This window comes from Cuculus canorus, chromosome 34 (genome assembly GCF_017976375.1).
Source record: "Cuculus canorus isolate bCucCan1 chromosome 34, bCucCan1.pri, whole genome shotgun sequence".
NCBI classification, from domain to species: Eukaryota; Metazoa; Chordata; class Aves; order Cuculiformes; family Cuculidae; genus Cuculus; species Cuculus canorus.
The window spans coordinates 1193542-1218281 of NC_071434.1; the positions used below are offsets into that span (position 1 = coordinate 1193542).

Sequence of the window (24740 nt, forward strand, 5' to 3'; positions counted from 1 at the left end):
ACTGGGACGTACTGGGAGGGCATTGGGGTTACTGGGAGGCACCGGGAGGGCATTGGGGGTTACTGGGAGGGCACTGGGAGGCACTGGGAGATACTGGGATGCACTGGGAGGGCACTGGGGGATACTGGGAGGCACTGGGAAGGCATTGAGGGTTACTGGGCTGCACTGGGAGGGTACTGGGGGTTACTGGGAGGCACTGGGAGGGCATTGGGGGATACTGGGATGCACTGGGAGGGCACTGGGACGCACTGGGAAGGCACTGGGGGTTACTGGGAGAGCACTGGGGGATACTGGGAGGGCACTGGAGGATACTGGGAGGGCACTAGGGGTTACTGGGAGGGTACTGGGGGATACTGGGAGGGTACTGGGAGGCACTGGGACCCCCAATAACGACACTCTCTTTTTCCTCCTCCCCCCTCCCCTCAGGGGGAGGGGCTTTTATTCCACCAATCACGTGACCCACTCCCCGGGCGAAACCACTCAACCCCGCGGGGGGGGATTGGGGGGGGCGGTTCCAAAGGGGGGGGTGGGGGGAGTTGAGGGTCCCGGGGGGGTTCCGTTCAGGGCCCAACTCGGATGTGGGGGTTGTTGAGAGGATCCAAAGCCGGATCGGAGCCCCCCCGGGTGAGCCCCCCCCCTCCTCCGAGCAGCAACAGCAGCAGAAGCGCCATTACAGCCCCAAAGAGAAGCGCCGGGCGGGGGGGGGGGCGGCGGCACCTGAGGGGAGAGCACGTGACACTGGGGGGGTGGGGTTCAAAGGAGCACGTGACACCCGAGAGCGCCATTCATAAAGGGGACACTCCGGGTAATGCAGGGATCACGTGACAAAGGGGAGGCCATGATGAAGGGAGCACGTGACACAGGGGACGCCATTGTGAAGGGAGCACGTGACACACGGGTGTTTTCCCGCCCTCCTCAGCCCCACAAGTGCGCCGTAAGTGCCCCCTCAGCCCCGTAAGTGCCCCCCTCAGCCCCACAAGTGCCCCCTCAGCCCCATAAGTGCCCTCCTCAGCCCCATAAGTGCCCCACAAGTGCCCCCTCAGCCCCATAAGTACCCCCCAAGTGCCTCCTCAGCCCCACAAGTGCCCCATAAGTGCTCCTCAGCCCGACAAGTGCTCCCTCCTGCCCCATAAGTGCCCCCCAACTGCCCCCTCAGCCCCACAAGTGCCCCATAAGTGCTCCTCAGCCCCACAAGTGCTCCCTCCTGCCCCATAAGTGCAACTCATATGCCCCACAAGTGCCCTTTCAGCCCCATAAGTGCCCCACAAATGCTCCTTCAGGACCATAATTGCCCCCTCAACCCCACAAGTGCCCCACAAGTGCCCCCACAGCCCCATAAGTGCCCTCCTCAGCCCCATAAGTGCCCCACAAGTGCCCCCTCAGCCCCATAAGTACCCCCCAAGTGCCCCCTCAGCCCCACAAGTGCCCCATAAGTGCTCCTCAGCCCCACAAGTGCTCCCTCCTGCCCCATAAGTGCCCCCTCAGCCCCATAAGGGCCCCTCAGCCCCACAAGTGCCCTTTCAGCCCCATAAGTGCCCCACAAATGCTCCTTCAGGACCATAATTGCCCCCTCAGCCCCACAAGTGCCCCCTCAGCCCCATAAGTGCCCCCCAAGTACCCCCTCGGCCCCCCAAGTGCCCCATAAGTACCCCCTCAGCCCCACAAGTGCCCCATAAGTGCCCCCTCGGTCCCATAAGTGCCCCCCAAGTGCCCCCTCGGCCCCACAAGTGCCCCATAAGTACCCCATCAGCCCCACAAGTGACCCATAAGTGCCCCCCCAGCCCCATAAGTGCCCCCCAAGTGCACCCTTAGCCCCACAAGTGCCCCCTCAGCCCCACAAGTGCTCCCTCAGCCCCACAAGTGCCCCCAAGAGCCCCTGTCAGCCCCACAAGTGCCCCATAAGTATCCCCTCAGCCCCACAAGTGCCCCTTCAGCCCCACAAGTGCCCCATAAGTACCCCCTCAGCTCTACAAGTGCCCCCTCAGCCCCACAAGTGCCCCATAAGTGCCCCCTCAGCCCCACAAGTGCCCTCCTCAGCCCCATAAGTGCCCCACAAGTGCCCCCGCAGCCCCCCAAGTGCCCCATAAGTGCCCCTTCAGTCCCACAAGTGCCCCCCAAGTGCCCCCTCAGCCCCACAAGTGACCCACAAGTATCCCCTCAGCCCCATAAGTGCCTCATAAGTACTCCCTCAGCCCCATAAGTGCCCCCAAATGCCCCCTCAGCCCCACAAGTGCCCCCTCAGCCCCATAAGTGCCCCCCAAGTGCGCCGGTGCTCACCGCAGGCTGTGGGGCAGCCACTTGTGGGGCAGCCACTTGTGGGGCAGCCGCCGCCGATATTTGTCCTCATCGCGGTCGGGAAGCGCTCGACTCTCGCGCCCCACAAGTGGTTTCCGTGGGGCAGAGCCTGGGGGGGGGACGACAGGGGGAACCCTCAGCCCCATAGCGACTCTCTCTGCCCCATAGCGGGGGATTTCTGCCCCATAGCGAGTCCCTCTGCCCCATAGATGGGGGTCTCTGCCCCATAGTGAGTCTCTCTGCCCCATAGATGGGGGTCTCTGCCCCATAGTGAGTCCCTCTGCCCCATAGCAAATCCCTCTGCCCCATAGCGGGGCGTCTCTGCCCCATAGCGAGTCCCTCTGCCCCATAGATGGGGGTCTCTGCCCCATAGCAACTCCCTCTGCCCCACAGATGGGCAACTCTGCCCCATAGCGAGTCCCTCTGCCTCATAGATGGGGTCTCTGCCCCATAGCGAGTCCCTCTGCCCCACAGATGGGGGTCTCTGCCCCATAGCGAGTCCCTCTGCCCCACAGATGGGGGTCTCTGCCCCATAGCGAGTCCCTCTGCCCCACAGATGGGGGTCTCTGCCCCATAGCAACTCCCTCTGCCCCACAGATGGGGGTCTATGCCCCATAGTGACTCCCTCTGCCCCATAGCGGGGGATTTCTGCCCCATAGCGAGTCCCTCTGCCCCATAGCGAGTCCCTCTGCCCCATAGATGAGGGTCTGTGCCCCATAGCGACTCCCTCTGCCCCATAGCGAGTCCCTCTGCCCCATAGATGGGGGTCTCTGCCCCATAGCGAGTCCCTCTGCCCCATAGCAACTCCCTCTGCCCCACAGATGGGCATCTCTGCCCCATAGCGAGTCCCTCTGCCCCATAGATGGGGTCTCTGCCCCATAGCGAGTCCCTCTGCCCCATAGGAACTCCCTCTGCCCCATAGCGGGGGATTTCTGCCCCATAGCAAATCCCTCAGCCCCACAGCGAGTCCCTCTGCCCCACAGATGGGGGTCTCTGCCCCACAGATGGGGGTCTGTGCCCCATAGCGACTCCCTCAGCCCCACAGCGAGTCCCTCTGCCCCATAGATGGGGGTCTGTGCCCCATAGCGACTCACCCGTGTGTGTGGGGGGGGTCTCTCCCCCCATGTGGACGACGCTATGGGGCAGAGGGGGCGGTGGGGGGGGCGGCTCCGGCGCTATGGGGCGAAAAGAAGGGTATTTTGGGGGTCAAAAGGGGTATTTGGGGGTAAAAAAGGGGTATTTGGGGGTAAAAAGGGGTATTTGGGGGTAAAAAAGGGGTATTTGGGGGTAAAAAGGGGTATTTTGGGGGTAAAAAGGGGTAATTTGGGGCAAAAAGGGGTATTTTGGGGGTAAAAAGAGGTATTTGGGGCAAAAAGGGGTATTTTGGGGGTAAAAGGGGGTATTTTGGGGGTATAAAGGGGTATTTGGGGGCAAAAAGGGGTATTTTGGGGGTAAAAAGGGGTATTTGGGGCAAAAAGGGGTATTTTGGGGGTAAAAGGGGGTATTTTTGGGGTATAAAGGGGTATTTGGGGGCAAAAAGGGGTATTTTGGGGGTAAAAGGGGTATTTTGGGGTCCCCCCTCACCCCCGAAGCCGTCCCAGATGCCATCGGGGGTCTCCGGTTCCGACGTCGCCTCCGAGTCCTCAATCTATGGGGCAGGAAAAGGGGAGGGGGTCACTTATGGGGCAGAAAGGGGTACTTATGGGGCAGAAAAGGGCACTTATGGGGCAGAAGGGGGTACTTATGGGGCACAAAAGGGCACTTATGGGGTGAAAAGGGTCACTTATGGGGCACAGAAGGTCACTATTGGGGTATAAGGAGTCACTTATGGGGCAGAAAGGGTCACTTATGGGTCAGAGGGGGTCACTTATGGGGCGCAAGTGTCACTTATGGGGCACAAGCGGTCACTTATGGGGTGAAAAGGGTCACCTATGGGGCACAAGGGGTCACTTATGGGGCACAAAGGGTCACTTATGGGGTGAAAAGTGTCACTTATGGGGCACAAGTGTCACTTATGGGGCGCAAAGGGTCACTTATGGGGCGCAAAGGGTCACTTATGGGGTGCAAATGGACTCTTATGAGGCACAAAGGGTCACTTATGGGGCAAAAGGGGCACTCATGGGGCACAAATGGACTCTTATGAGGCGCAAAGGGTCACTTATGGGGCACAAGGGGTCACTTATGGGGTGCAAAGGATCACTATGGGGCACAAAAGGTCACTTATGGGGTGCAATGGGTCACTTATGGGGCACAAGGGGTCACTTATGGGGCAAAAGAGTTCACTTATGGGGCACAAGTGTCACTTATGGGGCACAAATTGTCACTTATGGGGCAAAAGGGGCACTCATGGGGCGCAAAAGGTCACTTATGGGGCGCAAGTGTCACTTATGGGTCAGAGGGCGTCACTTATGGGGCACAAGTGTCACTTATGGGGTGCAAAGGGTCACTTATGGGGCACAAGGGGTCACTTATGGGGTGAAATGGGTCACTTATGGGTCAGAGGGGGTCACTTATGGGTCAGAGAGGGTCACTTATGGGGCAGAGGCTCTCACCAGCGGCAGCCCCAGGCCGGGCCGGGCCCAGGTGGCCGTGGCTAGTCGGGCTCGCAGGGCGGTAGCCACGGGTCCCTCCAAGTTGGGGGGCGGGAAGAGCGGCCCCCCACATGTGGGGCAGCGATGGCCGCCGGGCGCCGTGCGGGGGGGCAGCGCCCGCGCCCGTCCCGACAGGCACGACCAGTGGAAAACATCTGGGGAGGGGGGGAAAAGGGGGCGGAGTCACCCCAAAACGGCAGTTTCGAGGCTCCCCCCGACCAAAAAAAAGGCAGTTTCGAGGAACCCCCCGAGAAAAAGCGCCATTTTCATCCCCAAAAGGGCCGTTTTTAGCCCCAAAAGGGCCATTTTCAACCTCAAAAAGGCAGTTTCGAGGTTCCCCCACCCCAAAAAGCGCCATTTTTGACCCCAAAAGGGCCATTTTCAACCTCAAAAAAGCAGTTTCGAGGTTCCCCCACCCCAAAAAGGGCCATTTTTGACCCAAAAAGGGCCTTTTTTACCTCCAAAAAAGCAGTTTTGAGGTTCCCCGACCCCAAAAAGGACCATTTTCACCCCCAAAAGGGCCATTTTCATCCTAAAAAGCAGTTTCGAGGGTCCCCAACCCCAAAAAGGGCCATTTTTGACCCCAAAAGGGCCGTTTTCAACCTCAAAAAGGCAGTTTCGAGGTTCCCCGGTCCCAAAAAGGGCCATTTTTGACCCCAAAAAGACATTTTCACCCCTAAAAAGGACCATTTTCATCCTAAAAAGGCAGTTTTGAGGATCTCCACCCCAAAAAGGGCCATTTTTTACCTCCAAAAAGGCAGTTTCGAGGTTCCCCGACCCCAAAAAGGGCCATTTTCAACCCAAAAAGGGCCATTTTCATCCTGAAAAGGCAGTTTTGAGGGTCCCCACCCCAAAAAGGGCCATTTTTGACCCAAAAGGGGCCGTTTTTACCTTCAAAAAGGCAGTTTCGAGGTTCACCAACACCAAAAAGGGCCATTTTCAACCCAAATAGGGCCGTTTTCAACCTCAAAAAGGCAGTTTTGAGGTTCCCCGACCCCAAAAAGGGCCATTTTTGCCCCCAAAAGGCTCATTTTCACCCCAAAAAGGGCCATTTTCATCCCAAAAAGGCAGTTTTGAGGATCCCCGACCCCAAAAAGAGCCATTTTCACTCCCCAAATGGCCATTTTGACCCCCAAAAGAGCAGTTTTAAGGCCTTTCACCCCCAAAAAGGCAGTTTCAAGGCCCCCCTCACCCCCAAAAAGGCAGTTTTGAAGCCCCCCAACCCCCCCAAAAACCTCTTTCAAGCCCTCAAATCACCCTAAAACACCCCAAAACCATTTGGGGGGGGGTTTGCCCCATTTTCCCCCTCCACCTCTTGGGGTTCTCCCCCTTTTACCCCCCCCCAAAAAAAAACCCATTTCAAACCCCTCCAAACCCCCCGAAACGTGGATTTCAACCCCCCCAGCGCCCCCAAACGGGGGGTTTTGGGGTACGTGCCGCCTCCTGCCGCCCCCCTCGTCCCCCCTTAAAGTTTTGGGGTACCCCCCACCCCATTTTTTGCCCCCCCCCCCCCACCGTAGCAGACGAGGCGGACGGTGTCGCGAGCGGCCAAAGGGCAGCGGCACAGGGGGCAGTCGGGGCTGTAGTCGCTGTCTTGGAGCCATTGGAGGTACGACTGAACGATGCACTGGAGGGGGGAAAGAGAGGGGTCAGGGGGGCGCTATGGGGCAGGAGAGGCCGCTATGGGGCAGCTATGGGGCAGTTATGGGGCAGAGAGAGCTACGAAACACTTATGAATCAATAGGAGCCTATTGGGCACTTATGGGACTGTAGGGCTCTATGGGGCATCTATGGGGCAGAAAAGGCCTCTATGGGGCAGGAAAGGCCTCTATGGGGCAGGAAAGGCCTCTATGGGGCAGCTATGGGGCAATGGGGCAGTTGTGGGGCAGAGAGAGCTATGAAACACAGGTCAATAGGAGCCTATTGGGCACTTATGGGACTGGAGAGCTCTATGGGGCATCTGTGAGGCAGAAAAGGCTCTATGGGGCAGGAGAGGCCGCTATGGGGCAGGAGAGGCCGCTATGGGGCAGCTATGGGGCAATGGGGCAGTTGTGGGGCAGAGAGAGCTATGAAACACTTACAGGTCAATAGGAGCCTATTGGGCACTTATGGGACTGGAGGGTTCTATGGAGCATCTATGGGGCAGAAAAGGGCTCTATGGGGCAGGAGAGGCCTCTATGGGGCAGGAGAGACTGTTATGGGGCAGGAGAGGCCGCTATGGGGCAGCTATGGGGCAGTGGGGCAGTTATGGGGCAGAGAGAGCGATGAAACACTTATGGGTCAATAGGAGCCTATTGGGCAGTTATGGGACTGGAGAGTTCTATGGGGCATCTATGGGGCATGAAAGGGCTCTGTGGGGCAGGAGAGGGCTCTATGGGGCAGAAGAGGGATCTATGGGGCAGAAGAGGGATCTATGGGGCAGTTATGGGGCAGAGAGAGCTATGAAACGCTTACGGGTCAATAGGAGCCTATTGGGCACTTATGGGACTGGGGGGCTCTATGGGGTATCTATGGGGCAGGAGAGGCCGCTATGGGGCAGGAGAAGCCGCTATGGGGCAGATATGGGGCAATGGGGCAGTTATGGGGCAGTGGGGCAGTTATGGGGCAGAGAAACGTATGAAACACTTACAGGTCAATAGGAGCCTATTGGGCACTTATGGGACTGGGGGGCTCTATGGGGCATCTATGGGGCAGGAAAGGGCTCTATGGGGCAGGAGAGGCCGCTATGGGGCAGCTATAGGGCAATGGGGCAGTTATGGGGCAGAAAGAGCTATGAAACACTTATGGGTCAATAGGAGCTTATTGGGCACTTATGGGACTGGAGGGCTCTATGGGGCATCTATGGGGCAGAAAAGGCCTCTATGGGGCAGGAAAGGCCGCTATGGGGCAGGAAAGGCCTCTGGGGGGCAGCTATGGGGCAATGGGGCAGTTATGGGGCAGAGAGACGTATGAAACACTTACAGGTCAATAGGAGCCTATTGGGCACTTATGGGACTGGTGGGCTCTATGGGGCATCTATGGGGCAGAAAAGGCTCTATGGGGCAGGAGAGGCCGCTATGGGGCAGCTATAGGGCAATGGGGCAGTTATGGGGCAGAGAGAACTATGAAACACTTATGGGTCAATAGGAGCCTATTGGGCACTTATGGGACTGGAGGGCTCTATGGGGCATCTATGGGGCAGAAAAGGCCTCTATGGGGCAGGAAAGGCCGCTATGGGGCAGGAAAGGCCTCTGGGGGGCAGCTATGGGGCAATGGGGCAATTATGGGGCACAGAGACGTATGAAACACTTATGGGTCAATAGGAGTCTATTGGGCACTTATGGGACTGGAGGGTTCTATGGGGCATCTATGGGGCAGAAAAGGCCTCTATGGGGCAGAAAAGGCCGCTATGGGGCAGGAGAGGCCGCTATGGGGCAGGAGAGGCCGCTATGGGGCAGCTATGGGTCAATGGGGCAGTTATGGGGCAGAAGGAGCTATGAAACGCTTACGGGTCAATAGGAGCCTATTGGGCACTTATGGGACTGGGGGGTTCTATGGGGCATCTATGGGGCAGAAAAGGCCTCTGTGGGGCAGGAGAACCCGCTGTGGGGCAGGAGAGGCCGCTATGGGGCAGCTATGGGGCAATGGGGCAGTTATGGGGCAGAGAGAGCTATGAAATGCTTATGGGGTAATAGGAGCCTATTGGGCACTTATGGGACTGTAGGGTTCTATGGGGCATCTATGGGGCAGGAAAGGGCTCTATGGGGCAGGAGAGGCCTCTATGGGGCAGGAGAGGCCTCTATGGGGCAGAGGGTCCCCTAAATTAACCCTTTCCCCCCCAAATTTAACCTTTTGATGGCCAGAAACGAGGCAGCTCTCGCAGACGTTAACGCGATGCTCAAAGCAGAAGAGATTCGTCACTTTGCGTTTGGGGCACTTACAGAGCCCCATTTTTTTTGGGGGGAGGTGGTAAAAAGGGGGTCCTGTGGGGGGAGGGGGAAGAAAGAGATCATTTTGGGGGGGCCCCAAGAAATTTAGGACCCCCCCCAGGCTGAAAAAAATGGGGTGAAAAGCATGAAAACGCCCCAAAAATGGGGTTAAAGACACATCGGGGGCTTCAAAAATAGGGTTAAAAGCGCTTTAGAAACAGTTTGGGGGGGGGTAAAGTGCCCCCCCCCCCCAAAAAAAGGGGTGTGGGAACCCCCCCAAAAAAATGGGGACCCCCCCCAAAAAATAGGGGGTCAGGAGACCCCCCCAGACCCTAAAAAGGTCCCTCCAGAACCCCCAAAATGGAGTCAGGAGGGCCAAAAATGACCCAAAATGGCCCCCCCAGACCCCAAAGGGCTCCAAAATCCCCCCCCAGACCCCCAAATGCACCCCCAAACCCCCAAAATAGGGCCCTTAAAGCCCTCCCTCAGACCCCCAAAGCCCCCCCCGACCCCAAAAAGCCCCCCCGGACCCCAAAAAGCGCCTTTCCCCCCACCCCATAGCGCCCCCTCCCCACCCACCGGTTCCTATAGCGACGCTGCCCCGCTGGCACGGCACTTCCGGGTTTAGTCGCTACTTCCGGTGTGCTTACCGGAAGTGTGGCGCTCTGCGCTGCTGCTGGGGGTGGTGGCGGTCTTCTTGTGTCATTTGGCGCCACACTCAAGATGGCGGAGAAGGGGAAGTGGGGAGAGACCCCTCCCTCCCACCCCGGGCTCGAGGCCGTCCTTGGCGCGCGCTGAGGTGACGTCACTTCCGGCGGGTTCGAACGGCGATGGCGGGAGGAGAAGGAGGAGGGAGACGGCGATCGGCGGGTGAGCGGCGGCTATGGGGCGGCTATGGGGCAGGGGAGGGGCTGTGGGGCAGGGGAGGGGCTGTGGGGCAGCTATGGGGCAGGGGAGGGGCTATGGGGCAGCTGTGGGGCGGCTATGGGGCAGAGGAGGGGTTATGGGGCAGCTGTGGGGCGGCCATGGGGCAGGGGAGGGGCTATAGGGCGGCTATGGGGCAGCTATGGGGCAGGGGAGGGCGCTATGGGGCAGGGGAGGGGCTATGGGGCGGCTGTGGGGCAGGAGAGGCCGCTATGGGGCAGCTATGGGGCAGTGGGGCAGTTATGGGGCAGAGAGAGCTATGAAACACTTATGAATCAATAGGAGCCTATTGGGCACTTATGGGACTGTAGGGCTCTATGGGGCATCTATGGGGCAGAAAAGGCCTCTATGGGGCAGGAGAGGCCGCTATGGGGCAGGAAAGGCCGCTATGGGGCAGGAAAGGCCGCTATGGGGCCGCTATGGGGCAATGGGGCAGTTATGGGGCAGAGAGAGCTATGAAACACTTATGAATCAATAGGAGTCTATTGGGCACTTATGGGACTGGAGGGTTCTATGGGGCATCTATGGGGCAGAAAAGGCCGCTATGGGGCAGGAAAGGCCGCTATGGGGCAGCTATGGGGCAATGGGGCAGTTATGGGGCAGAGAAAGCTATGAAACACTTATGGGTTAATAGGAGCCTATTGGGCACTTACGGACTGGGGGGCTCTATGGGGCATCTATGGGGCAGAAAAGGCCTCTATGGGGCAGAAAAGGCCTCTATGGGGCAGGAAAGGCCTCTATGGGGCAGGAAAGGCCTCTATGGGGCAGCTATGGGGCAATGGGGCAGTTGTGGGGCAGAGAGAGCTATGAAACACTTACAGGTCAATAGGAGCCTATTGGGCACTTATGGGACTGGAAAGCTCTATGGGGCATCTATGAGTCAGAAAAGGCTCTATGGGGCAGGAGAGGCCGCTATGGGGCAGGAGAGGCCGCTATGGGGCAGCTATGGGGCAATGGGGCAGTTATGGGGCAGAGAGAGCTATGAAACACTTACAGGTCAATAGGAGCCTATTGGGCACTTATGGGACTGGAGAGCTCTATGGGGCATCTATGAGGCAGAAAAGGCTCTATGGGGCAGGAGAGGCCGCTATGGGGCAGCTATGGGGCAGAGGGTCCCCTAAATTAACCCTTTCCCCCCCAAATTTAACCTTTTGATGGCCAGAAACGAGGCAGCTCTCGCAGACGTTAACCCGATGCTCAAAGCAGAAGAGATTCGTCACTTTGCGTTTGGGGCACTTACAGAGCCCCATTTTTTTTTGGGGAGGTGGTAAAAAGGGGGTCCATTTCAAACCTCTCCAAACCCCCCAAAACGTGGATTTCAACCCCCCCAGCGCCCCCAAACCGGGGGGTTTTGGGGTACGTGCCGCCTCCTGCCGCCCCCCTCGTCCCCCCTTAAAGTTTTGGGGTACCCCCCACCCTATTTTTTGCCCCCCCCCCCCACCGTAGCAGACGAGGCGGACGGTGTCGCGAGCGGCCAAAGGGCAGCGGCACAGGGGGCAGTCGGGGCTGTAGTCGCTGTCTTGGAGCCATTGGAGGTACGACTGAACGATGCACTGGAGGGGGGAAAGAGAGGGGTCAGGGGGGCGCTATGGGGCAGGAGAGGCCGCTATGGGGCAGCTATGGGGCAATGGGGCAGTTATGGGGCAGCGAGAGCTATGAAACACTTATGAATCAATAGGAGCCTATTGGGCACTTATGGGACTGTAGGGCTCTATGGGGCATCTATGGGGCAGAAAAGGCCTCTATGGGGCAGGAGAGGCCGCTATGGGGCAGGAGAGGCCGCTATGGGGCAGGAGAGGCCGCTATGGGGCCGCTATGGGGCAATGGGGCAGTTGTGGGGCAGAGAGAGCTATGAAACACTTACAGGTCAATAGGAGCCTATTGGGCACTTATGGGACTGGAAAGCTCTATGGGGCAGAAAAGGCCTCTATGGGGCAGGAGAGGCCGCTATGGGGCAGGAAAGGCCTCTATGGGGCAGGAGAGGCCTCTATGGGGCAGCTATGGGGCAATGGGGCAGTTATGGGGCAGAGAGAGCTATGAAACACTTACGGGTCAATAGGAGCCTATTGGGCACTTATGGGACTGGAGAGCTCTATGGGGCATCTATGAGGCAGAAAAGGCTCTATGGGGCAGGAGAGGCCGCTATGGGGCAGCTATGGGGCAGAGGGTCCCCTAAATTAACCCTTTCCCCCCCAAATTTAACCTTTTGATGGCCAGAAACGAGGCAGCTCTCGCAGACGTTAACCCGATGCTCAAAGCAGAAGAGATTCGTCACTTTGCGTTTGGGGCACTTACAGAGCCCCATTTTTTTTTGGGGAGGTGGTAAAAAGGGGGTCCATTTCAAACCTCTCCAAACCCCCCAAAACGTGGATTTCAACCCCCCCAGCGCCCCCAAACCGGGGGGTTTTGGGGTACGTGCCGCCTCCTGCCGCCCCCCTCGTCCCCCCTTAAAGTTTTGGGGTACCCCCCACCCCGTTTTTTGCCCCCCCCCCCCACCGTAGCAGACGAGGCGGACGGTGTCGCGAGCGGCCAAAGGGCAGCGGCACAGGGGGCAGTCGGGGCTGTAGTCGCTGTCTTGGAGCCATTGGAGGTACGACTGAACGATGCACTGGAGGGGGGAAAGAGAGGGGTCAGGGGGGCGCTATGGGGCAGGAGAGGCCGCTATGGGGCAGCTATGGGGCAGTTATGGGGCAGCTATGGGGCAGAGAGAGCTACGAAACACTTATGAATCAATAGGAGCCTATTGGGCACTTATGGGACTGTAGGGCTCTATGGGGCATCTATGGGGCAGAAAAGGCCTCTATGGGGCAGGAGAGACCGCTATGGGGCAGGAAAGGCCGCTATGGGGCCGCTATGGGGCAATGGGGCAGTTATGGGGCAGAGAGAGCTATGAAACACTTATGAATCAATAGGAGCCTATTGGGCACTTATGGGACTGGAGGGGTTCTATGGGGCCTCTATGGGGCAGAAAAGGCCTCTATGGGGCAGGAAAGGCCTCTATGGGGCAGCTATGGGGCAATGGGGCAGTTGTGGGGCAGAGAGAGCTATGAAACACTTACAGGTCAATAGGAGCCTATTGGGCACTTATGGGACTGGAGAGCTCTATGGGGCATCTATGAGGCAGAAAAGGCCTCTATGGGGCAGGAGAGGCCGCTATGGGGCAGGAGAGGCCGCTATGGGGCAGCTATGGGGCAATGGGGCAGTTATGGGGCAGAGAGAGCTATGAAACACTTACAGGTCAATAGGAGCCTATTGGGCACTTATGGGACTGGAGAGCTCTATGGGGCATCTATGAGGCAGAAAAGGCTCTATGGGGCAGGAGAGGCCGCTATGGGGCAGCTATGGGGCAGAGGGTCCCCTAAATTAACCCTTTCCCCCCCAAATTTAACCTTTTGATGGCCAGAAACGAGGCAGCTCTCGCAGACGTTAACCCGATGCTCAAAGCAGAAGAGATTCGTCACTTTGCGTTTGGGGCACTTACAGAGCCCCATTTTTTTTTGGGGAGGTGGTAAAAAGGGGGTCCATTTCAAACCTCTCCAAACCCCCCAAAACGTGGATTTCAACCCCCCCAGCGCCCCCAAAAGGGGGGTTTTGGGGTACGTGCCGCCTCCTGCCGCCCCCCTCGTCCCCCCTTAAAGTTTTGGGGTACCCCCCACCCCGTTTTTTGCCCCCCCCCCCCCACCGTAGCAGACGAGGCGGACGGTGTCGCGAGCGGCCAAAGGGCAGCGGCACAGGGGGCAGTCGGGGCTGTAGTCGCTGTCTTGGAGCCATTGGAGGTACGACTGAACGATGCACTGGAGGGGGGAAAGAGAGGGGTCAGGGGGGCGCTATGGGGCAGGAGAGGCCGCTATGGGGCAGCTATGGGGCAGTTATGGGGCAGAGAGAGCTACGAAACACTTATGAATCAATAGGAGCCTATTGGGCACTTATGGGACTGTAGGGCTCTATGGGGCATCTATGGGGCAGAAAAGGCCTCTATGGGGCAGGAGAGGCCGCTATGGGGCAGGAAAGGCCGCTATGGGGCAGGAAAGGCCGCTATGGGGCCGCTATGGGGCAATGGGGCAGTTATGGGGCAGAGAGAGCTATGAAACACTTATGAATCAATAGGAGCCTATTGGGCACTTATGGGACTGGAGAGGTTATATGGGGCAGAAAAGGCCTCTATGGGGCAGGAAAGGCCTCTATGGGGCAGGAAAGGCCTCTATGGGGCAGCTATGGGGCAATGGGGCAGTTGTGGGGCAGAGAGAGCTATGAAACACTTACAGGTCAATAGGAGCCTATTGGGCACTTATGGGACTGGAGAGCTCTATGGGGCCTCTATGGGGCAGGAGAGGCCGCTATGGGGCAGCTATGGGGCAGAGGGTCCCCTAAATTAACCCTTTCCCCCCCAAATTTAACCTTTTGATGGCCAGAAACGAGGCAGCTCTCGCAGACGTTAACCCGATGCTCAAAGCAGAAGAGATTCGTCACTTTGCGTTTGGGGCACTTACAGAGCCCCATTTTTTTTTGGGGAGGTGGTAAAAAGGGGGTCCATTTCAAACCTCTCCAAACCCCCCAAAACGTGGATTTCAACCCCCCCAGCGCCCCCAAACCGGGGGGTTTTGGGGTACGTGCCGCCTCCTGCCGCCCCCCTCGTCCCCCCTTAAAGTTTTGGGGTACCCCCCACCCCATTTTTTGCCCCCCCCCCCCCCCCCACCGTAGCAGACGAGGCGGACGGTGTCGCGAGCGGCCAAAGGGCAGCGGCACAGGGGGCAGTCGGGGCTGTAGTCGCTGTCTTGGAGCCATTGGAGGTACGACTGAACGATGCACTGGAGGGGGGAAAGAGAGGGGTCAGGGGGGCGCTATGGGGCAGGAGAGGCCGCTATGGGGCAGCTATGGGGCAGTGGGGCAGTTATGGGGCAGAGAGAGCTACGAAACACTTATGAATCAATAGGAGCCTATTGGGCACTTATGGGACTGGAGGGGTTCTATGGGGCCTCTATGGGGCAGAAAAGGCCTCTATGGGGCAGGAAAGGCCTCTATGGGGCAGGAAAGGCCTCTATGGGGCAGCTATGGGGCAATGGGGCAGTTGTGGGGCAGAGAGAGCTATGAAACACTTACAGGTCAATAGGAGCCTATTGGGCACTTATGGGACTGGAGAGCTCTATGGGGCATCTATGAGGCAGAAAAGGCTCTATGGGGCAGGAGAGGCCGCTATGGGGCAGGAAAGGCCTCTATGGGGCAGCTATGGGGCAATGGGGCAGTTGTGGGGCAGAGAGAGCTATGAAACACTTACAGGTCAATAGGAGCCTATTGGGCACTTATGGGACTGGAGAGCTCTATGGGGCCTCTATGGGGCAGAAAAGGCCTCTGTGGGGCAGGAGAGGCCGCTATGGGGCAGAGGGTCCCCTAAATTAACCCTTTCCCCCCCAAATTTAACCTTTTGATGGCCAGAAACGAGGCAGCTCTCACAGACGTTAACCCGATGCTCAAAGCAGAAGAGATTCGTCACTTTGCGTTTGGGGCACTTACAGAGCCCCATTTTTTTTTGGGGAGGTGGTAAAAAGGGGGTCCTGTGTGGGGAGGGGGAAGAAAGAGATCATTTTGGGGGGGCCCCAAGAAATTTAGGACCCCCCCCAGGCTGAAAAAAATGGGGTGAAAAGCATGAAAACGCCCCAAAAATGGGGTTAAAGACATATCGGGGGCTTCAAAAATAGGGTTAAAAGCGCTTTAGAAACAGTTTGGGGGGGGGTAAAGTGCCCCCCCCCCCCCCAAAAAAGGGGTGTGGGAACCCCCCCAAAAAAATGGGGACACCCCCCAAAAAAATAGGGGGTCAGGAGACCCCCCCAGACCCTAAAAAGGTCCCTCCAGAACCCCCAAAATGGAGTCAGGAGGGCCAAAAATGACCCAAAAGGGCCCCCCCAGACCCCAAAGGGCTCCAAAATCCCCCCCCAGACCCCCAAATGCACCCCCAAACCCCCAAAATAGGGCCCTTAAAGCCCTCCCTCAGACCCCCAAAGCCCCCCCCGACCCCAAAAAGCCCCTCAAGAAGAAATGTATGGAATGTCTGGCGGTGGAAAATGCTTCGCGGCGTACGGAAGAGGATGATTTTGATTTATGAGTGGCTCCGTCGGCCCCACCACCCCCAGAGATACTGGAGTAGAAGGTGATGGGGTAGAAATAGAGGATCGGGAAAAGATGAACCCCTGATGAAAGTGAGGTTAGGGGGAAAATACCCCAATTTTTCCAGTAAAGAAAGCAAATGGAGAATATACATTGGTACAGGACTTAAGGGCTATTAATGAAATCACGGAAGATATACACCCGGTAGTAGTTAATCCGTACACATTGTTAACGTCTGTGAAGGAGAAACACAAATGGTTTACAGCGATTGATTTCAAAGATGCCTTCTTCTGTATTCCCCTCGACAAAGATAGTCGGAAATTCTTCGCTTTCGAATGGGAGAACCCTCACAATGGCCGAAAAATGCAGTTGACATGGACGAGGCTTCCGCAGGGATTCTAGAACAGTCCGACGCTTTTTGGGAAGCAGCTGGCAAAGGAGCTGGAGCTACGGACAGAACGAGGACAAATTGAGGTACCGCGAGCCCAATATCTCCTACTACAATACGTTGATGACATTCTGATTGCGACAGAGTTGGAGCCAACGTGTATCCAGGGAACCATTGACATTTTGAACCAATTAGGATGGAATGGCTACGAGGTTTCTCGAGGAAAGGTTCAAATCGCACGTACAACTGTAGGATATCTCGGATGTGAGATAAGACAAGGGCAAAGAAAATTGGGAATGGATGGCGTTCAGGCTATTTGTGCCATCCCCGAACCCAGGAACTTCCATGAGCTCAGGTCATTCTTAGGAATGCCAGGCCGGTGCAGGCTATGGATTTTGGACTATGGACTAATAGCAAAACCTCTGTGTGAGGCTCAGAGATCACCGGCTTTCATTTGGGAAGGACCTCAAAGAAAGGCCTTCAAGAAGCTAAAAGAGGCTTTGACCAGAGCGCCGGCATTAGGCCTACCAGACCTAACCAAAGACTTCCAACTGTTTGTCCACGAAAGACAACGATTGGCATTGGGGGTTTTAACACCGAAACTAGGAAAGCTGGAAAAGACCAGTAGGAAGGTGGCGGAAGGAAACTCCCTAGCGGATCGGACAGCCCGGCAAGCTGCACGGCAGGTACAAAATATGATGGCCTTAATACCTACGAAGGTAAACCCTTTCCAAAATTACTTAACACAAAAACCAAAGTATTCAGAAGAAGACGAGAAACTATAGCCGGACTAACGAAAGCCCGGTTAAATTCGCATGGGTGGTACTTAACAACAACCGGGCCGAGTAATCGTAGCGTCTAACGTTACGCGAACAATCCTACAAACAGAACATCAAAAATGTCATTGGGGAGCAGAAGCTTTGGTTACTTATCTCCAACGCAGCGTAATCTCAACGCAGATGTTAACAACGGCAAGATCTATAAATGCAAAACGCGAAATCTGTCCGAAGAAGAATCCAATCGTTGGGAAAAGGATAGAAATGGGACATATTAGAGTAGGTATGGAACCAGGTGACTACTGGCAGGTTGATTTTGTGGAATTCCCTAAGGCCCAGGGGGTATCGGTATTTATTGGTTGGGGTTGACACCTTCTCTGGATGGCCGGAAGCCTTTCCCTGTCGCACCAACCGAAGCTAAAGAAACGGTTAAGCGGTTATTGCGAGAAATTATACCGAGATTTGGAGTTCCTCTGGGAATATCAGCAGATAAGGGACCACATTTTGTGGCTACTATTGTTCAGGGAATAAGTAAAACGCTGGGAATTTCTTGGAATCTCCATACGGAGACCACAGTGGAGCGGACAGGTGGAAAAGATGAATCAGACAATTAAGAGGCAGATTAATAAGATTATGTCAGGAAGCCAAAATACAGCGGCCACAAAGCGTTACCCATAGCGCTCCTGAGAAGAAGAATAAAACCCAGAAGTGGGATAGGGGTGAAGCCCTTATGAAATCCTTTCCGGAAGACCCTACGAGGCGCCACAACCTACCCTCGATATGCATATAAAAGGTGGGCAAGATGTCGATAACGATACGTTATCCCTTGCTAGAACTTTGACGCGGCCGCGGAGTACTCCGGTTTGGAATCGACCCTTTGTCGTTGGAACACCCCCAGTGCGCAATATCAATCCAGGAGAGGAGGTTTACATCCGTGATTGGGTTGAGGAACCACTGAGAGAACGGTGGAACGGACCGTCCCTGGTGCTGTTAACTACCTTTACCGCGGTTAAAGCGAAGGGAATCGATTCCTGGATTCGCTACGCACGGGTAAAGAAGGTTCCCGGTTAAAGAAGGTCCTACAAAGCTGAAACTTACACACCAGAAGGATGTCTGATTCCGTCTACGGGACCATCATAATAATACGGTTTCCGATGAATATGACTTTTTCCACAGGCACCCACCGGAAGAATAGAAATGTGAGATATCATCCAGAACAAAATGCCATTCTGTCTTGCACGGTTCGAAATCAGAAAGCGGAAGTAACGTCGGGAAAAGGAATCCAATTCGACATTAACAAAGGATTGGAAAAGATAATAGTATCCCATAGAGAAAAGGTGAGATATAGAGCCCACTCCAACACCACAGGTAATACACCTCCCCTCGAGGGACCCCGAGGAAAACTTAATAATAGGGTTAATTAAGGATTTTGCAGGAATACAGAATGCCGGTAAAATCACTGCTTGCCTTCCGGTTCCTAAGGCAGCGGGGGAACCTATAAACTGGGGAATAATAACTTTCCCGACATCACAGGGAAATAAAACTGAGTGCAAACAAATAACCATAGAAAAGGAACGGCGGGTCAGGGCGAAAGGGGAATGGCTGCCAGAACAGATTTGTAACCGGCTCGCAAACTCCACCTTCATTACTAAGAATTCAGGAGGAGAATTTGGGGTATGTACGTCTGATAGAATTATCCCAAAAAACAGAGACACAATGGGAATGCCAAGAAAGACAAAAAACCAATTCGAATGGGAAACCATTTGGTCAAGTAATATCTCGCAAAAAATTCCACTACGGTGGTAACGCTTCGTGGTGTATCGAATGGGAGGGAAAGCGGGACGCAACGATTCAAACCGCAACCCTTTTGGCCAATAATGGAGTTGGTCGAGAAGTGATACAAAACGTACCTGGGTGGAATTGTTCTGAAATATGGGACTGTGATTCCAACTTTTTTAGAGTGACTAAAAAGGGGTTCAGAGATTGGAATACGCAGCTCCAAGCGACGACAAAAATGACTTTGCAGAACAGAATGGCGTTAGATATCTTATTATTGAAGGAACGTTTGCGGGTATTTAAAGGGATGGAGTTGATCGCTGCTGTGTGCGTATACCGAACGTAACCGTGGATATGGAATATGACATATCTCAACTCAAGAGAATCGAACAAGAAGCTGAAGAAGAAAGGAAAGAGATCGGCCATGATTGGATAGGAGAATTGTTTAATGGATTGGGGATTCATTTAGGCGGGTGGCTACAAGAGCCCGAAGAAATCTTATCTTTGGAACCAGATTTGGGTGCGTAGCCCTGGTTCCCGGGGCCTCGAAATAAAGCACCGCATATAAACCTTCTTCGGATGGTTATGTGTTTGTCTCTACGCTAACAAGGAGGGCCAAAAATGACCCAAAAGGGCCCCCCCAGACCCAAAATAGGGCCCCAAAAGCCCCCCCAGATCCAAAATAGGGCCCTAAAAGCCCCCCCCAGATGCAAAATAGGGCCCTAAAAGCCCCCCCCAGACCCAAAATAGGGCCCCAAAAGCCCCCCCAGATGCAAAATAGGGCCCTAAAAGCCCCCCCCAGACCCAAAATAGGGCCCCAAAAGCCCCCCCAGACCCAAAAGGCCCCCCCCAGATCCCAAAAAGGCCTCTTCAGACCCCCAAAATGGACTCTGGAGCCCCCAAAATGACCCCCCCAGACCCAAAATAGGGCCCTAAAAGCCCCCCTAGACCCAAAAGGGCCCCCCCAGACCCCCCAAAATGGCCCCCCCAGACCCCAAAGGCCTCCAAAATCCCCCCCAGACCCCCAAATGCACCCCCAAACCCCCAAAATAGGGCCCTTAAAGCCCTCCCTCAAACCCCCAAAGCCCCCCCCCGACCCCAAAAAGCCCCCCCGGACCCCAAAAAGCGCCTTTCCCCCCACCCCATAGCGCCCCCTCCCCACCCACCGGTTCCTATAGCGACGCTGCCCCGCTGGCACGGCACTTCCGGGTTTAGTCGCTACTTCCGGTGTGCTTACCGGAAGTGTGGCGCTCTGCGCTGCTGCTGGGGGTGGTGGCGGTCTTCTTGTGTCATTTGGCGCCACACTCAAGATGGCGGAGAAGGGGAAGTGGGGAGAGACCCCTCCCTCCCACCCCGGGCTCGAGGCCGTCCTTGGCGCGCGCTGAGGTGACGTCACTTCCGGCGGGTTCGAACGGCGATGGCGGGAGGAGAAGGAGGAGGAGGGAGACGGCGATCGGCGGGTGAGCGGCGGCTATGGGGCGGCTATGGGGCAGGGGAGGGGCTGTGGGGCAGGGGAGGGGCTGTGGTGCAGCTATGGGGCAGGGGAGGGGCTATGGGGCAGCTGTGGGGCGGCTATGGGGCAGAGGAGGGGTTATGGGGCAGCTGTGGGGCGGCCATGGGGCAGGGGAGGGGCTATAGGGCGGCTATGGGGCAGCTATGGGGCAGGGGAGGGCGCTATGGGGCAGGGGAGGGGCTATGCGGCGGCTGTGGGGCAGGGTAGGGGCTATGGGGCGGCTATGGGGCAGGAGAGGCCGCTATGGGGCAGCTATGGGGCAGTGGGGCAGCTATGGGGCAGAGAAAGCTATGAAATGCTTATGGGGTAATAGGAGTCTATTGGGCACTTATGGGACTGGAGGGTTCTATGGGGCAGAAAAGGCTCTATGGGGCAGGAGAGGCCGCTATGGGGCAGGAGAGGCCGCTATGGGGCAGCTATGGGGCAATGGGGCAGCTATGGGGCAGAGAAAGCTATGAAATGCTTATGGGGTAATAGGAGTCTATTGGGCACTTATGGGACTGGAGGGTTCTATGGGTCATCTATGGGGCAGAAAAGGCCGCTATGGGGCAGGAAAGGCCGCTATGGGGCAATGGGGCAGTTATGGGGCAGAGAAAGCTATGAAACACTTATGGGTTAATAGGAGCCTATTGGGCACTTACGGACTGGGGGGCTCTATGGGGCATCTATGGGGCAGAAAAGGCCTCTATGGGGCAGGAAAGGCCTCTATGGGGCAGGAAAGGCCTCTATGGGGCAGCTATGGGGCAATGGGGCAGTTGTGGGGCAGAGAGAGCTATGAAACACTTACAGGTCAATAGGAGCCTATTGGGCACTTATGGGACTGGAAAGCTCTATGGGGCATCTATGAGGCAGAAAAGGCTCTATGGGGCAGGAGAGGCCGCTATGGGGCAGGAGAGGCCGCTATGGGGCAGCTATGGGGCAATGGGGCAGTTATGGGGCAGAGAGAGCTATGAAACACTTACAGGTCAATAGGAGCCTATTGGGCACTTATGGGACTGGAGAGCTCTATGGGGCAGAAAAGGCCTCTATGGGGCAGGAGAGGCCGCTATGGGGCAGCTATGGGGCAGAGGGTCCCCTAAATTAACCCTTTCCCCCCCAAATTTAACCTTTTGATGGCCAGAAACGAGGCAGCTCTCGCAGACGTTAACCCGATGCTCAAAGCAGAAGAGATTCGTCACTTTGCGTTTGGGGCACTTACAGAGCCCCATTTTTTTTGGGGGGAGGTGGTAAAAAGGGGGTCCTGTGGGAGGAGGGGGAAGAAAGAGATCATTTTGGGGGGGCCCCAAGAAATTTAGGACCCCCCCCAGGCTGAAAAAAATGGGGTGAAAAGCATGAAAACGCCCCAAAAATGGGGTTAAAGACACATCGGGGGCTTCAAAAATAGGGTTAAAAGCGCTTTAGAAACAGTTTGGGGGGGGGGTAAAGTGCCCCCCCCCCCAAAAAAGGGGTGTGGGAACGCCCCCAAAAAAATGGGGACCCCCCCAAAAAAATAGGGGGTCGGGAGACCCCCCCAGACCCTAAAAAGGTCCCTCCAGAACCCCCAAAATGGAGTCAGGAGGGCCAAAAATGACCCAGAATGGCCCCCCCAGACCCCAAAGGGCTCCAAAATCCCCCCCCAGACCCCCAAATGCACCCCCAAACCCCCAAAATAGGGCCCTTAAAGCCCTCCCTCAGACCCCCAAAGCCCCCCCCGACCCCAAAAAGCCCCTCAAGAAGAAACGTATGGAATGTCTGGCGGTGGAAAATGCTTCGCGGCGTACGGAAGAGGATGATTTTGATTTATGAGTGGCTCCGTCGGCCCCACCACCCCCAGAGATACTGGAGTAGAAGGTGATGGGGTAGAAATAGAGGATCGGGAAAAGATGAACCCCTGATGAAAGTGAGGTTAGGGGGAAAATACCCCAATTTTTCCAGTAAAGAAAGCAAATGGAGAATATACATTGGTACAGGACTTAAGGGCTATTAATGAAATCACGGAAGATATACACCCGGTAGTAGTTAATCCGTACACATTGTTAACGTCTGCGAAGGAGAAACACAAATGGTTTACAGCAATTGATTTCAAAGATGCCTTCTTCTGGATTCCCCTCGACAAAGATAGTCGGAAATTCTTCGCTTTCGAATGGGAGAACCCTCACAATGGCCGAAAAATGCAGTTGACATGGACGAGGCTTCCGCAGGGATTCTAGAACAGTCCGACGCTTTTTGGGAAGCAGCTGGCAAAGGAGCTGGAGCTACGGACAGAACGAGGACAAATTGAGGTACCGCGAGCCCAATATCTCCTACTACAATACGTTGATGACATTCTGATTGCGACAGGGTTGGAGCCAACGTGTATCCAGGGAACCATTGACATTTTGAACCAATTAGGATGGAATGGCTACGAGGTTTGTCGAGGAAAGGTTCAAATCGCACGTACAACTGTAGGATATCTCGGATGTGAGATAAGACAAGGGCAAAGAAAATTGGGAATGGATGGCGTTCAGGCTATTTGTGCCATCCCCGACCCCAGGAACTTCCATGAGCTCAGGTCATCCTTAGGAATGACAGGCCGGTGCAGGCTATGGATTTTGGACTATGGACTAATAGCAAAACCTCTGTGTGAGGCTCAGAGATCACCGGCTTTCATTTGGGAAGGACCTCAAAGAAAGGCCTTCAAGAAGCTAAAAGAGGCTTTGACCAGAGCGCCGGCATTAGGGCCTACCAGACCTAACCAAAGACTTCCAACTGTTTGTCCACGAAAGACAACGATTGGCATTGGGGGTTTTAACACCGAAACTAGGAAAGCTGGAAAAGACCAGTAGGAAGGTCTTCGCGGAAGGAAACTCCCTAGCGGATCGGACAGCCCGGCAAGCTGCACGGCAGGTACAAAATACGATGGCCTTAATACCTACGAAGGTAAACCCTTTCCAAAATTACTTAACACAAAAACCAAAGTATTCAGAAGAAGACGAGAAACTATAGCCGGACTAACGAAAGCCCGGTTAAATTCGCATGGGTGGTACTTAACAACAACCGGGCCGAGTAATCGTAGCGTCTAACGTTACGCGAACAATCCTACAAACAGAACATCAAAAATGTCATTGGGGAGCAGAAGCTTTGGTTACTTATCTCCAACGCAGCGTAATCTCAACGCAGATGTCAACAACGGCAAGATCTATAAATGCAAAACGCGAAATCTGTCCGAAGAATAATCCAATAGTTGGGAAAAGGATAGAAATGGGACATATTAGAGTAGGTATGGAACCAGGTGACTCCTGGCAGGTTGGTTTTGTGGAATTCCCTAAGGCCCAGGGGGTATCGGTATTTATTGGTTGGGGTTGACACCTTCTCTGGATGGCCGGAAGCCTTTCCCTGTCGCACCAACCGAGCTAAAGAAACGGTCAAGCGGTTATTGCGAGAAATTATACCGAGATTTGGAGTTCCTCTGGGAATATCAGCAGATAAGGGACCACATTTTGTGGTTACTATTGTTCAGGGAATAAGTAAAACGCTGGGAATTTCTTGGAATCTCCATACGGAGACCACAGTGGAGCGGACAGGTGGAAAAGATGAATCAGACAATCAAGAGGCAGATTAATAAGATATGTCAGGAAGCCAAAATACAGCGGCCACAAAGCGTTACCCATAGCGCTCCTGAGAAGAAGAATAAAACCCAGAAGTGGGATAGGGGTGAAGCCCTTACGAAATCCTTTCCGGAAGACCCTACGAGGCGCCACAACCTACCCTCGATATGCATATAAAAGGTGGGCAAGATGTCGATAACGATACGTTATCCCTTGCTAGAACTTTGACGCGGCCGCGGAGTACTCCGGTTTGGAATCGACCCTTTGGCGTTGGAACACCCCCAGTGCGCAATATCAATCCAGGAGAGGAGGTTTACATCCGTGATTGGGTTGAGGAACCACTGAGAGAACGGTGGAAGGGACCGTCCCTGGTGCTGTTAACTCCCTTTACCGCGGTTAAAGCGAAGGGAATTGATTCCTGGATTCACTACGCACGGGTAAAGAAGGTTCCGGAGAGTGGCAAGCGGAAGCCTACAAAGCTGAACCCTACATACCAGAAGGATGTCTGATTCCATCTACGGGACCATCATAATAATACGGTTTCCGATGAATATGACTTTTTCCACAGGCACCCACCGGAAGAATAGAAATGTGAGATATCATCCAGAACAAAATGCCATTCTGTCTTGCACGGTTCGAAGTCAGAAAGCGGAAGTAACATCGGGAAAAGGAATCCGATTCGACATTAACAAAGGATTGGAAAAGATAATAGTATCCCATAGAGAAAAGGTGAGATATAGAGCCCACTCCAACACCACAGGTAATACACCTCCCCTCGAGGGACCCCGAGGAAAACTTAATAATAGGCTTAATTAAGGATTTTGCAGGAATACAGAATGCCGGTAAAATCACTGCTTGCCTTCCGGTTCCTAAGGCAGCGGGGGAACCTATAAACTGGGGA

At 55.3% G+C, this 24740-nt stretch overlaps 2 protein-coding genes across 4 annotated transcripts; both read right to left on the reverse strand.

Moving 5' to 3' along the window:
* Positions 1 to 548: 548 nt before the first annotated feature.
* Positions 549 to 11033, reverse strand: LOC128849859 (zinc finger protein-like 1). 3 transcript variants are annotated; one of them, XM_054052512.1, is made up of 8 exons: positions 9445 to 9568; positions 8715 to 8848; positions 6402 to 6513; positions 4848 to 5041; positions 3880 to 3943; positions 3390 to 3470; positions 2278 to 2404; positions 549 to 717 (listed from the first exon to the last, which is right to left on the reverse strand). In XM_054052512.1, exons 2-8 carry the CDS (start codon positions 8814 to 8816, stop codon positions 561 to 563), a joined length of 837 nt encoding a protein of 278 aa, XP_053908487.1. In that variant the 5' UTR covers positions 8817 to 8848; positions 9445 to 9568; the 3' UTR covers positions 549 to 560. The 3 variants fall into 3 exon arrangements, with proteins under 3 accessions (XP_053908487.1, XP_053908486.1, XP_053908488.1); XM_054052511.1 differs by having other exon boundaries at positions 9374 to 9566; XM_054052513.1 differs by lacking the exons at positions 8715 to 8848; positions 9445 to 9568 and adding an exon at positions 10867 to 11033.
* Positions 11034 to 13753: 2720 nt separating this feature from the next.
* LOC128849835 (zinc finger protein-like 1) lies at positions 13754 to 20127 on the reverse strand. The gene is made up of 4 exons (XM_054052460.1): positions 19998 to 20127; positions 15138 to 15270; positions 14385 to 14526; positions 13754 to 13764 (listed from the first exon to the last, which is right to left on the reverse strand). The coding sequence occupies exons 1-4, from the start codon at positions 20051 to 20053 to the stop codon at positions 13754 to 13756; spliced, it is 342 nt and encodes a 113-aa protein (XP_053908435.1). The 5' UTR covers positions 20054 to 20127.
* Between the last annotated feature and the right edge of the window lie 4613 nt (positions 20128 to 24740).

What these genes read in the sequence shown, in the direction of transcription:
- LOC128849859 (XM_054052513.1), bottom strand. Translation starts at nt 10,968, where the DNA reads ATGGGGCTCTGTAAGTGCCCCAAACGCAAAGTGACGAATCTCTTCTGC. An exon ending in CGTCCGCCTCGTCTGCTACG is followed by an intron (nt 5,042 to 6,401) that starts GTGGGGGGGGGG and finishes CCCCCTCCCCAG; the next exon opens with ATGTTTTCCACTGGTCGTGC. An exon ending in GACCCCCCCCACACACACGG is followed by an intron (nt 2,405 to 3,389) that starts GTGAGTCGCTAT and finishes TCCCCCCCCCAG; the next exon opens with GCTCTGCCCCACGGAAACCA.
- LOC128849835 (XM_054052460.1), bottom strand. Translation starts at nt 20,053, where the DNA reads ATGACACAAGAAGACCGCCACCACCCCCAGCAGCAGCGCAGAGCGCCA. An exon ending in CGCAGAGCGCCACACTTCCG is followed by an intron (nt 15,271 to 19,997) that starts GTAAGCACACCG and finishes CTCCCCACACAG; the next exon opens with GACCCCCTTTTTACCACCTC. An exon ending in TCGTTTCTGGCCATCAAAAG is followed by an intron (nt 14,527 to 15,137) that starts GTTAAATTTGGG and finishes TCCCCCCTCCAG; the next exon opens with TGCATCGTTCAGTCGTACCT.